This window comes from Rhinatrema bivittatum, chromosome 3, assembly GCF_901001135.1.
Source record: "Rhinatrema bivittatum chromosome 3, aRhiBiv1.1, whole genome shotgun sequence".
Classification (NCBI taxonomy): Eukaryota; Metazoa; Chordata; class Amphibia; order Gymnophiona; family Rhinatrematidae; genus Rhinatrema; species Rhinatrema bivittatum.
The window spans coordinates 384,130,662-384,143,877 of NC_042617.1; the positions used below are offsets into that span (position 1 = coordinate 384,130,662).

Here is a 13,216-nt window from a genome sequence, read left to right on the forward strand (position 1 = left end):
AAGTGAGTTGGAAGGGAAAGGGAGAGTGGCAAGGGGAATGAGGAAGAGTGGGAGAAGTTCAAGGGAGTGAGAGGAAGGAGAGAACATGTCAAAGCTCAAGGAGGAAAGCAGAGGGGCATCCCCTCCCCCCCAAAACCATCCACCCCTCCCAGGTGCGCAAAACACGCTAAACTCCTCCCAGGCACACCCACATACCATCCACCACCCCCGGCACACAGGTGCAAACATGCCCAGACATACACACTCACATGACTACTGGGCTGCAAAACTTAAAAATCTGGCCTTAATGCGGCTAAGTGCATTATATATGCATGCCTATATAGACATATATTGATGATGACGATAATGATTGTCTATAGGACTATATGAGTACTAGGGATGTGAATCGTTTTAGGACGATTAAAATTATCGTCCGATAATTTTAATATCGTCTTAAACCGTTATGGAACACAATACAATAGAGATTCTAACGATTTATCGTTATAAATCGTTAGAATCGTGAGCCGGCACACTAAAACCCCCTAAAACCCACCCCCGACCCTTTAAATTAAATTCCCCCACCCTCCCGAACCCCCCCCCAAATGACTTAAATAACCTGCGGGTCCAGCGGCGGTCCGGAATGGCAGCGGTCTGGAACGGGCTCCTGCTACTGAATCTTGTTGTCTTCAGCCGGCGCCATTTTCCAAAATGGCGCCGAAAAATGGCGGCGGCCATAGACGAACACGATTGGACGGCAGGAGGTCCTTCTGGACCCCCGCTGGACTTTTGGCAAGTCTTGTGGGGGTCAGGAGGCCCCCCCCAAGCTGACCAAAAGTTCCTGGAGGTCCAGCGGGGGTCAGGGAGCGATTTCCCGCCGCGAATCGTTTTCGTACGGAAAATGGCGCCGGCAGGAGATCGACTGCAGGAGGTCGTTCAGCGAGGCGCCGGAACCCTCGCTGAACGACCTCCTGCAGTCGATCTCCTGCCGGCGCCATTTTCCGTACGGAAACGATTCGCGGCGGGAAATCGCTCCCTGACCCCCGCTGGACCTCCAGGAACTTTTGGCCAGCTTGGGGGGGGGCCTCCTGACCCCCACAAGACTTGCCAAAAGTCCAGCGGGGGTCCGGAAGGACCTCCTGCCGTCCAATCATGTTCGTCTATGGCCGCCGCCATTTTTCGGCGCCATTTTGGAAAATGGCGCCGGCTGAAGACAACAAGATTCAGTAGCAGGAGCCCGTTCCGGACCGCTGCCGTTCCGGACCGCCACTGGACCCGAAGGTTATTTAAGTCATTTGAGGGGGGGGATTTAATTTAAAGGGTCGGGGGTGGGTTTTAGGGGGTTTTAATGTGCCGGTTTTGCGATTTTACGTTTTTTCGATTTTTCACGATTTTTCACGATATTTTACCCCCCCAAACGGCAACAATACGATTCCCTCCCCCTCCCAGCCGAAATCGATCGTTAAGACGATCGAGGACACGATTCACATCTCTAATGAGTACACAGTGTGATTCCATTTAATTTATATTGTTGTAGTATCCTTGCTTCAGAAAACTTAACATATAGGCCTGAGCACAGGGGTGTTAAGTAATTTGTTGAATATTATAGTGAGTGGTGGTTAAGGGAATCAACATAAGGTCTCCATCTTTGCACCACTAGATAATCAAACTACACTTACAGCCCTGTAGTCATGAAATAAATAAAATGAAATTCTTTCACAAAGTTAAATGAAATATCAACAGAAGAACTCATTGTTAATAAAGTCTCATAAGATAGTTTATTTTGAGTTGCATTTCATTTTTTCTCCAATTGTTGTACTAGGATTACCAGGAGAGAAGGGAGAGAGAGGCAACCCCGGTATTGGATCACAAGGTCCAAGAGGTTTGATTGGACCACCAGGTTAGTTTTATTTTTTTTTCACTTTTACTGTACAGTTCTCGTAACCATATTGGCCCTGGGAGAGACTGGATTACTTGACCAGAAAATGCAAGCTGGCACTCTGTAAACCTGGAACCAGTTATGATTCATTAGTAGTATCAAAATCCACCAACCAAACAAGGCTGTTTCTATGGGTAAAATGCTGCTTTACTCTGAAGGGACCACTTGTCTGTTGCTGAGTTTCGTGTTATAAAGTGAATTCTAAAACTCAAGTAGAATACAGACTGGATTGCAAAAGAAAATCATTAGCTGATCAATAGGAAGCACATTTGTTCAAACAGAATTTGTATCTCTTAAAAATGATACCTAGATCATTCAAAGACAGGCTACTCTAATCTTGGACCTTTTTTTAAAAAAAATGTGTTTTATGATGCTTTTACATTCTTATGTCTCATGGAAGTGAAAGTTGCAATTGTGTTTTATTTTTTATACACTAACAAATATGTTCGAGTGCATTTAAAAAAAAAATCATCAGTAGTAAGGTTACATTCCTTCTATCTGTGGCCATTTTATGTAACTCAAAAAACAGAAATAGGCACAACTGGATCCTCTTGAAAGAACCCTTCTGAGCTAATATGTTTGGTTTCTGCATTTGCTACATGGTTAATAACATAATCAGTTCCGTGCATTAATTAATAGCTGCATGGCATCAGGCCCATTATTTCATTGGCAGAACCGTAGGGTCAGGGCTCAGTGATTGCGAGTTTGAACCTTGAGGACAATCATAGGGTTCTATGTACTAAAGTGTATTAATGTTAATCTTAGCTGTATTTATTTCTAGATCCCTGAATGAGCAAGTAGGGGATCTGATGCCCTGATCTGGCCATCGCCTACCCTACAGGTCGATGCACTAAGGTGCGGTTAGCAGAATGCACAGTTTTTCTTGTAGTTGTGCATGCATTTTGAGTGCATAAACCTTTACTGTCGATGCAACAAGGAGGTTTACGTGCTTAAAATGTATGTGTAAAATTGTGCGTCCTGCTTAGCGCCCTCGCATGCAAATCCCATGCAAATAAAAGCATTAAGCGTTGCCACCCTCCTGTACAGAGAGGTGTCCCGGCTCAGCTCAAGTTTCAGTAGCACTGGAAATTTTACTCCAGATCTGAGGTGGAGTAATGGCTCCAACGCTTGTGTCAGATGTGGCAAGAGGGAGCGGGAGAGACCTCGAGAGCACACAGCAACTTCCCGTCACTGCATTTTAAGATTATTTTTGTTTTGTTATTCCCCCCCACCAACTGCCTCAGTCTCGCAGTGGCCTTCCCAGCAGCAGCCCCCCCCCCCCCCCCACGGTGCCATACCTCATGTCCCTGGCACTGTTACGGTTGGGAAAAAAAAAGGATTTCTCCTTCCATGGACTCACCAGCACAGCCGCTTTCTCTTTCTCTGTTCAAGCTGTTTTCTTCTCCCCTCCTGGCCAAACATCGGGAAAGCCAGACCTCGGATCTCTGAAGTTTTCTCCCGCCCCTCCCCCTCTGCTCTTATAGGACCTGCACCCAGGTTTAAAATGTGCGTTCAGCCCTTGCTCAATGCACATTTTCCAGTTTGAGCCCTTATTTATTTATTTATTTATTTATCTATGTATTTATTTATTTGTTTAACTCCCGATGCATTAGCATAGCATTAGCTTACTGCATTGGGAGTAAAAGAAAAGAATAAAACTTGTGCTTTAAGAAACTGGGCACCAAATTTCAGCACATAATTTGAACACAGTTTATTGCATTGGCTAGCAAGAAGGTGCTACGATGTGCTGCAGTGGTAAAATCTGCCGTTAATACCAATGTACTAAAGACTTTACACCCTTTAGTTTATTAGGCTTTAAAGTGGCAGATAACACTCATGTTAAAATTGTCTGTTAACCTGAGTTAATGGGCGATTTTAATGCAGGTTACTGCATTGATCCCATAATTGGAAGACCATTCGCCTAAGGGTAAGGTGAGGGCAATGCAATCGATGCTGAATACAGCTGCTCCAGTGCTGAGCTCCCAACATTGGCTCCCTTTCAGTCAAAGAGTTAAATTGAGATTTTATCCTTGATATATCATGCAGTTCATGGGGAGGGGCAGGACTGCTTAAAGGTACAAGTGTCATGGTATTCTCCAATTCGATCGTTGCATTCGGAGGGGGCTTTTTTGTTATCAGTCTCTGGAGGCACCAAGGCGAGGTTGCAAGAGACCAGGAATAGAGCATTTTTCTGGGTTGCCGCCTCTTTGTGGAATGGGCTCCCCATGGAAATTTGTCAGCTACAGGATTACATGACTTTTCATAAGCAGGTGAAGGCACATTGTTTTGTGAGGCCTTTGAGTGAGTGTTGGGGATATTTAATTTTTATCATGTTATCTGTCTTTGGTTTTTATATTGTTTCGGGCGGATTTTAAATGCCCTGCTCGCGTAAATCCAGCCGGATTTACGCGAGCAGGGAACTCGCGCGCTGGCGCGCCTATTTTGCATGAGCCCCGGGACGCGCATAAGTCCCCGGGCTTTTTTAAGGGGGCGTGTCGGGGGCGTCGCCAAATGATGCGGCGTGTCGGGGACGTGACGCGGCGTTGGGGGGGGCGTGGTTTCGGCCCGGGGGCGTGGCCGCGCCCTCCGGAACAGCCCCCAGGTCGGGTCTTGGCGCGCCAGCAGCCCGCTGGTGCGCACGGATTTACGTCTGCCTCCGGCAGGCGTAAATCCATGGATAAAGGTAGGGGGGGGGGTTTAGATAGGGCCGGGGGGGGGTGGGTTAGGGAGGGGAAGGTGAGGGGAGGGCAAAAGAAAGTTCCCTCCGAGGCCGCTCCAATTTCGGAGCAGCCTCGGAGGGAACGGAGGCAGGGCGAAAATCGGCAGCCTTGCCCGCGCCGATCCCGGATTTTATAAGATACGCGCGGCTACGCGCGTATCTTATAAAATCCAACGTACTTTTGTTTGCGCCTGGTGCGCGAACAAAGGTACGCGATCTCACTATTTTTTAAAATCTACCCCTATATGTTTAAATTGTGATCTCCCCCAGAACAGATGTCTGGTAATTGGGTCGGTAAGAAATTACTGCAAATACATAAATAAATAAATAAAATAAACGTTCTATGCCTTTGCTGATAAAAAGGTATGGATATAGATATATGTCAGGAACATTTTGAGGTGTATCGTTTTTCTTATTGTTCAAATCTCAATTGATTCGGGCATGCCCTGATAACATCCACATCAAACTTATAATCTCGAAGGGTCTGCTATGAAATGAAATTGCAAGTATGCTGTAAAGAGTCTGGTGTTGGCTATCTTGAAGAAGCAGAAAAGTAGCTTGCAGATTTCATCTTCACAGTGTTATGGCCAAAACTATAAGTAAAGATTCTGCAGTATGGTTGGAATGTAATTTTCAACATTTTCCCAAATATTACAGTTTTCTTTTTCATTAAGCAATAGCTCCCATGGTGGTAGACTCTACTGTCGGACAATTGTCCACAATGTCAGTAAGATGTTCCATATCAAAGATGAAGATATCATCAAGAGGAAGCAAACAAGGACAGCTGTCTTGGTAGATCCTGTCACATGGTGGACTATTGCTTTATGAAAATGGTAGTTTCAAAATGTTCTAATTATTAATCTACCTTCGAATTTCCATCTATCTTGAGAAGGCTTCCACTGTCAGACACTGCTTGATGGGTCTCTAAGCTAACTAACAGGTAGAAAAGTTCCATTTTCTAACGTAGAATATAATGCTTCTTCCTCCATTGTGTTTTTCCTCTCATGCGAGTTTGTTCAGCGCTCATATACTGATGTATTGGCAGCATAATGCAGATGTTTAGTTGTTTCTGTCTTTAATTTACTAGTTGAAACATGATTGTTTCATTACAAGGTCTGCAAGAAACTAGCAACAAACTTTAGTGCCAGTTGGTTAAAGAACTACATTTCTTTTTAACCATAGTACAAGTCACGCCAAGAAAAACATTACCTCATCTGTTCTGGACCTGCAGGCTAGCAAAATGATGTCCTTCTATATTATAACTGCAATCCAGTATGCCTGTCGAATGCAGTAGTTTCCCCTGAGAGCTTCGTATCTTGCGAGGAATGGAAACAAATTAAAGGATTCATTGATGTCGGTAGCTTGGTACAAATCTTGCCAAATCAATTTCCCTGAAAAAAAAAGAAAAAAGCCTTCTATGTAGAGAAGCATCTGATGAGTCATGGCTGAAGAAGTGTAATCATTCATTTGGTTCACTTTGGTGGTTTCATTGACAACACGTGCAGCGGTCGAATGGAAACAGTTGCTTAACATGCTCTGAAATGGTGTCTAGACAGTAGATGCGGCAGCTGTTCTATCAGAATAGGTCCTAAAATTAATTTTAAAAATTCCTCCATCCTCTTTGTTTTTTTCAATTTATAAAATTAGGCCCACCCGGAGACTCCAGAACTGGCCCACCAGGTTCTACAGGCTCAATGGGATCTCCTGGATCACCTGGTCGCTCTGGGAGTCCTGGCATTAGGGGTCCTCCTGGTCCACCTGGATATTGTGATTCATCTATGTGTGCAAGCATCCCATATAATGGTCAAGGATACCCAGGTAGGATATTGAATTATTAAAATCATGCATGCATTCTTATATAGTCTAGGTTTTAGTTCAAAAGAGAATATAGATTAGTATCCTTCTTTTTTGTCTAAGGAGTATAATTTTTTTTTATACCAGTTTCAGATTTGCTTTAGGAAGGAATGACTGGAAGGAATAAATTATATAATATAAAAACAGTTTACTATAACACTAACGAATATTTGTTTAAAAGTTAGCATATATGACTACATTTTGCTTTACTATTTCTTCATTTTTGTTAACAAACACATCATACAATCCTTCAGATAAGGGGGGAAATTATGTATATTTTTCTTGAAAAGGAATATTCTAATATATGCAGTTTTGTTTAACATCTCTGAATACCTTTATCCTGGCATATCAGGACAGGCAACAAAATATGTCACAGCGAAATGTTTTTAAAAATAAACAACCTTCCCCTCCCCCAAGAAAACCCAATAAACAAAGTCTTCAGTATTTCGGTGTAGGAGATTAGAAGTATTCACTAACTTGCAACACCCATGGAGCTGATGATCTCTGTAGGAGCCGTGACTGGCACGGAGCAGTGCCGGCACAATGAGGCCAATGTACCTAAGTGAGCAGAACAGTGTGCAAATAAGTCTGGTAGCAAAATAGCACAACTTGTTTTCCCAGTGGAAACCGTTTGCAGAAACGTTAGCTACACCTCATTGAGCTGAATTTTTTTTTTTTTTTTGTGAAATCATGTTTGTAAAGGGTTTTTTCGCTCATAATGTAGCTATGTATTTGTAGTGAATTAGTTGCTTTGCATCATTTTTCATGGACATTCGTTCTCCATGAATTTCAATGAAGTTTTGCAAGCAAAAAAAAAAACTACTTGTGAGAAATAGCCATGTGAGAAGCTATTGCGTGCAAAGATGGTAACTTTCAAACCGGCGCATGTGTGCCTGTTTGCACACACACATCGGCCCGCGTCTAGGGGTGTGACCATTTTATAACATAACATGCATATGCATGCATATTATAAAATAACCTGGCCGCACGCACATGTGCCCGCAAATCCCGCTTCCAACACTTAAATCAGGGGATTTTAAAAGAGGCGCGCGTGCCAATGCCATTCCCAGTTGTACCAGTTTGTTCACAGTTCGCCCAGTTAAGAGAGAGGTCCTACAGCCCCCCCTGGTTTGATATTTATTTATTTATTTAGCATTTTTATATACCGATTTTCCAGTAACAGAATTACTGATCAATTCGGTTTACATTCTAAACAATAACAGTGACAAGTTGATGTCTCACAAAGAACAGGTAGTTATAACTTGGATACAGATATATGGGGTTAATAACATAACGTAAAAGTTACGGAGTCTAGTGAAGGCTGGAGAACAGATGTTCGGCATAAGGCTAGGTTTTTTATTTTAGACTGCATAAAGATAAGTAAATGACATGAGAGTTCTTTAGGGGGTAACCAATGATATCTTTCACTTCCCCAGTTAGCCCTGACACTGAAAACCCCACAGGTCTGCCTAGTTTTCTTTAAATTTTAATTTACACGACATCTTTAGCAGAAGTAAAGTTACGCAGCAGGGGAGCTCGGCATGCGTCAGATTGCGTAAGTATTTACGTGCACATCTCAGGTGCATGGCCACCCAGACCAGCCTGCCCCTTTTTTGAAGACTTTCAAGATGCGCGCATTGTGGCATGTACGCGCATATCTGGGCACTTTATAAAATACGTTCGGCCTGTGTGAGTCCAACTTATTCACACATCTCCCGATTGAGTCGCGCATCGGGCTTTTAAAATTCACCTCAGGGTAATTTTCAACGGCCTCCCCCACAGACGTCAGCCCAGATTTTCAAAGTAGACGTGTATGCATTAATCCACTGTGAAAAGTGCCTGATTGTGTGGGTAAGCACATGAACATATGTGTAGGAAGATACAACTGCTCGCGCGCAGGTGTAACTTTCTGCATGTACTGTACATTTTCCATGAATACTTTTGAAAATTGAAAGCATGCTCCTAAATACCTTCCCTGCCCCGACTGTGCCCCCTGATACTCTCTACTGATGATGTGGGAAACGCATGCGTGTAATTGAGCTCCGTGCACACTTTTCCCAGCACAACTCCCCATCCCCCCCCCACCCCTCCGATGACTTTCAAAATCAGACATACGTGCACAAACTAGGTTAAATACACATACAGGTAGATTTTAAAAGCATTGGGCCTGATTTTAAAAAGCATTTACTCGAGTAAAAACCAGGTTTACTGGAGTAAATTCACTTTACTTGAGTAAGTGGGTTTTTGAAAATTGCTACAATATATGCCATTGACTTGTCTATAGGATTTACTCACATAAGTGCACTTTACTTGAGTAAATGGCTTTTGAAAATTGCTACAATAGTAGCTACATTTACGCATGTAACTCCTTTTGAAAATTACCCCCTAAGTTCATGCAAAAAAGGCCCCATACACATGTATGTGGGCTATGCACAAACAACGCACATTTTAAGAAGCCAGGAAGTGCCCATCAAAGGGCACTTTCAACTCAGAGTGGGTTGTTTTTTTTGGGGGGGCGGGGGGGTCAGTGTTACATTGGTCTGCCTAGGGCACAAGGGTCTATAGACCCTTGTAACACCTCCCCGCCCCCAAAACCCACCCTGCGTTGAAAGTGGCCACTCTCACAGTGGGAGATTATATAGAGTGTCTTTAACAGAAGTTCTCTCTCGCGCTCTCTCTCTCTCTCTCTCTCTCTCTCTCTCTCTCTCTCCCTCTCCCCCCATGTGTGTAAAGGCTGTACAATAGGGATATTTTCAATGATACACATGTACTTGCATGCACAATATAAAATTACACATATTTTTGTTTACGTGCCCAATAGCCTCGTTTATGGGAGCACACACGCTCCTCTTAAAATTTACCTGGAAAATAAACCTTTAAAAATGCAGATATTGCACACTTTCCCATTTTATGTGTACCGTTTGCCCTTTTAGCGCACAAAGTTTTCATTTGCACAATTCTGTGCACTTGAGTACATTGGCTTCAAAGTACTAGCAGACCTTCGAGGTAAAAGTAATGGTCAGCAGTTCAAAGGCAATGGGACAGGATCGGCTACCATGGGAATGGATGAACTCGAGTCTCACAGAACAGTACTTTTAGTATTATTAGTATTTTCTGGCCCTCACATTTTCACACTAGCAGTCATTGTTTTCTTCTAGAAATTGACAATCCCCAAATCTGTTTTATTAATTCTTTCTAACCTGGAGATAGACATTTTGAATGGCTTCTCCTCCTCCCCCCTCTCATCTAACTCCCAAAAAGTGCAGATTCTCTTTTAGTTTGATTTTAAAAGAAAGACAGGAGAGGAGGAAATCATTCTCTGCGATTCCTGTTGACCAACAATTTATTTACAAAATTTGAGGCAAAAGAAGTGAACAAGGAAGGAGTTTGCCATTTTATTTGTATTTTAATTTATACAATCACACTAATCCAAAAAGTACAATACAGTAGTCAATAGTTTAGCAACTATTGCCCAGCACTATGGAAACAAGATTTTCTGATGAAAATGATCAAGTTATCTTTTAAGTCATGGGACTGCCTTGCAACCAGTTGGGATTGTAAATTCTCATCCCAGTCAATGTACAGTGGAAGAAAATATAGTTTTGCAAACCAGTTTGACTTTCAATAAACTAACATCATATTTGACCTGTTTCAGGTTCCGGCTAACACATTTTCTAAGTCGTCAGTGCTGCTTACCGTTTGAATACGTGAAAATCCTGTTTCTGAGATGTTTGCGCACGTGCTAATTATGAAATGAGTCTGTATGGAAATTTCTCCATGGATGCGGTTAATGAACTCGTTTGGCATCATAAGGGGGAGACTCTTGGTACTAACAACACTCTTGAATGGGGAAGAGGACAGCGATGCCGTCTTACAAAACGCCTGTTGCATTACAGTAATCAAAACAATCAATCAATAAAAATACAAAAAACAAAAACAAACCAGAAGCCTCAGTTGTGAAGGAGGCTTATAAAACTACTAACATCAGAGGTAACACAGTTACAAGGGGTCGGGGGTAGGGGAAGGGGAGATTTAACCTGGTACAATGGAAATGATTTGTGTAAATAATAAACTAATTGTGGCTTGTAAATGATTTGTATGGGATTGTGTCCACTAAACTCCGTTAACATTTTTTACACTAAGCTTCTGCATTAAAGCCTGCTGCCTGCTGTTTGCCAGAATAACCTCTCTCGACATCTTATGAAACCTACTAGTCTGTTGCTCGTTAGAGACATAATCTGGTTCTGGGTACTCGTCCTTTTGTGTGTGTAATCCCTTTGCGGGTGTCTCTGCAATTGCAGTGATAACCCCCACAATGTTTATGTAACTATTTTTCTTCTGTCTTGCTTGAGTCAGTGGTGCATGTCCACCACGAGCTGTGTCCCAGGAACAGCTTCAGAATATGGCATGTAGAATTTCACTAGTGGTGCTAGCGAGTCATACAACAATACCTCCCCTCCCATCCACTCCCTTCTGAAATGTATTTTTTTTTTTTTTAGTTACTAGACTTAGTTGGTTCCATATCTGTTTGCCCTCATTATTAACATTCCATCATTTGCTGAGCAATGGCTTGATATAGTATTTCCAGCAGAAAATGTTTTTACATTTCTTTTCCACCAGCTTTTTTGTCATTTCATAGAGAGCAATATTAATGCATGGAGTCTTACATTTAACTTCTGTGATCTGTAATTAAGTTTTGGGTGATATGAGTATACAAATTTATTAATTTTCATTGTGCATGATTCAAAGATATAAGGTAACTATAATGTTCAATCGGACAACTATTTTCAACCAGAGCCATATGAGCCTGAAAGTGGACCTTATCAGCCTGAAAGTGACCCCTACATACCTGTAGTACCAATGGAGGCAGGAAGGCCAGAGGAAGAATTTGAGGATTATGGAATGGACGTTTTCTCACCAGAATATGCCGAACACATGCGATGGAAAAGATCATTATCGAGAAACTCAAAAGTGAAACCGTGAAAGCTAACCTTTGTTATGTGTGGCTGTAATTGCATATGAAGGTACATGGAAAGCAGAGCAGAAAGTACACTTATGGTAGGTAGGAGTTAACTTTGTATAGGTGACAATGACAGCCAGCATTGTCATAACATGCAGAGGCCTCAGACGCTTTCATTCTCCCTTGACATTGCTTGTAAAATGCTTTTGCTTACAGAGGCTGCTAAGAACTCTTTAAAGTGTGCATTTTTTGACAGAGGCGCAGCATTGTGTGTTGAGAAGAAAAATTGAAAAAAAAACCCCCCAAAAAAACCAAAGCTGCTGCAGATTTTCTAGGGGCTCTTTGCTTCAGCAATAGTACTTGTTGTTCCATTCCTTTCTTAGCGCTGTTTGACAGTTCATTTGACTCTGACGTCACATATTGCTTTATTAAACCACAAATTTGTTCTAGTTCATTGCTATTATTTATCTTACTTTCCTATGCTCAGTTATACTTTATAGGGAATATACTGCTCTTATACATCTCTTTTAACAACCACAAGCCTTAAATAATATAACTGAAAGCACTGTATCATTTAGATACAGTTTTATATTAACTTAAATCTCCATTTGTAGACACAGCATCATTTATGCCAAATTGCAGACAATCCTGCAGAGATGGAATTGCATGTTTGTGTTGTATATTTAGTATGGATTTTTATTTGCAGAATATAGTGTTTCTCAGTTCTCAAAAGCAGTTGGAAATCGTTTGCAAGACTATGGATATAGAATTGCTGCTTTTATATTTTTAACTGCAAATTGTGAATTTCACTGCCTTATATTTTTATTTATTTCTGAAACAAAAGAGGTGTTTTTTTTTTTCAATAAAACTACTGAAAACTTTCACAGTGCTGTTCCGGTGTGGAGTGATTGTGGCATCTCCTGATTCATATCGGGGTGGATCACTATTGGTTAAAAAAAAAAAAAAAGAACTTACAAAAAAAAACCAAACATTGGTAACACAGTACAAACATCGAAAGACAAAATGTAGCAGATAATGTGTAATCTTCAGCATTCCATTTAATGTAAATGTGGGGCCCATTGCAGAACTCCAGGGGCACACATTGGAATTTCAGATTGAAAAGTGCAAAAGATGATAGCAATGCTATTAACGTTACGACCCGCTCACTTCTGACTGCTACATTACTAGTGCATATTTTCTTTAGAACATCACAAGCAACTGATCATTAACTTTTCCAAGTTCTCTACTTTATAACCCATCTCTAAAACTAAGCAAGTTCAATATCTGCAGCATCACTGGGAAGGGTGCATTTTCTGGGCCCTATTTAAGGACCAGACAAAAACAGGGGGGGAAACGTAGGACAAAGTGTCTGCAAGTCCATGTTGAAATATTGAATATCTTGCCTGGTCTTGCCAGTTTATTTTAATTCTTACTGGTACAATTAATGACTCTGCCCCCAACCCCACAAAAAAATGTTCCATCGCCATCAATACAAAAACCTTCTCAGTAGCTAAATACAGAGGGGTAGATTTTACAAAGTTGCGCATGCACGTCCATGTGCGCACACTACCTGGCACGCGCACATGGACACGTGATTTTATAACGTGTGCGTGCAGGTGCGCGCATGTTATAAGACCAGGGGTCAGCACACGCAAGAGGGTGCACAATTGTGCAACTTGCACGCGCCGATGCCCGCAGCCTTCCCCCGTTCCCAACCCCCTAACCTAACCTCCCTTCCCCTTCCCCTAACCCTCCCTTCCCCCTAGCC

At 42.1% G+C, this 13,216-nt stretch overlaps 1 protein-coding gene across 3 annotated transcripts in view; it reads left to right on the forward strand.

Annotated features, from left to right (window-relative positions):
* COL12A1 (collagen type XII alpha 1 chain) overlaps positions 1-12,332 on the forward strand; it is a 359,822-nt gene extending 347,490 nt beyond the window's left edge. For all 3 annotated transcript variants that reach the window (XM_029595614.1, XM_029595613.1, XM_029595615.1), the window contains 3 exons: positions 1,799-1,876; positions 6,282-6,452; positions 10,144-12,332. In XM_029595614.1, coding sequence (XP_029451474.1) covers positions 1,799-1,876; positions 6,282-6,452; positions 10,144-10,154 — 260 coding nt within the window. In that variant the 3' untranslated portion in view covers positions 10,155-12,332. The remainder of the gene's footprint in view (positions 1-1,798; positions 1,877-6,281; positions 6,453-10,143) is intronic.
* The last annotated feature ends 884 nt before the right edge of the window (positions 12,333-13,216 follow it).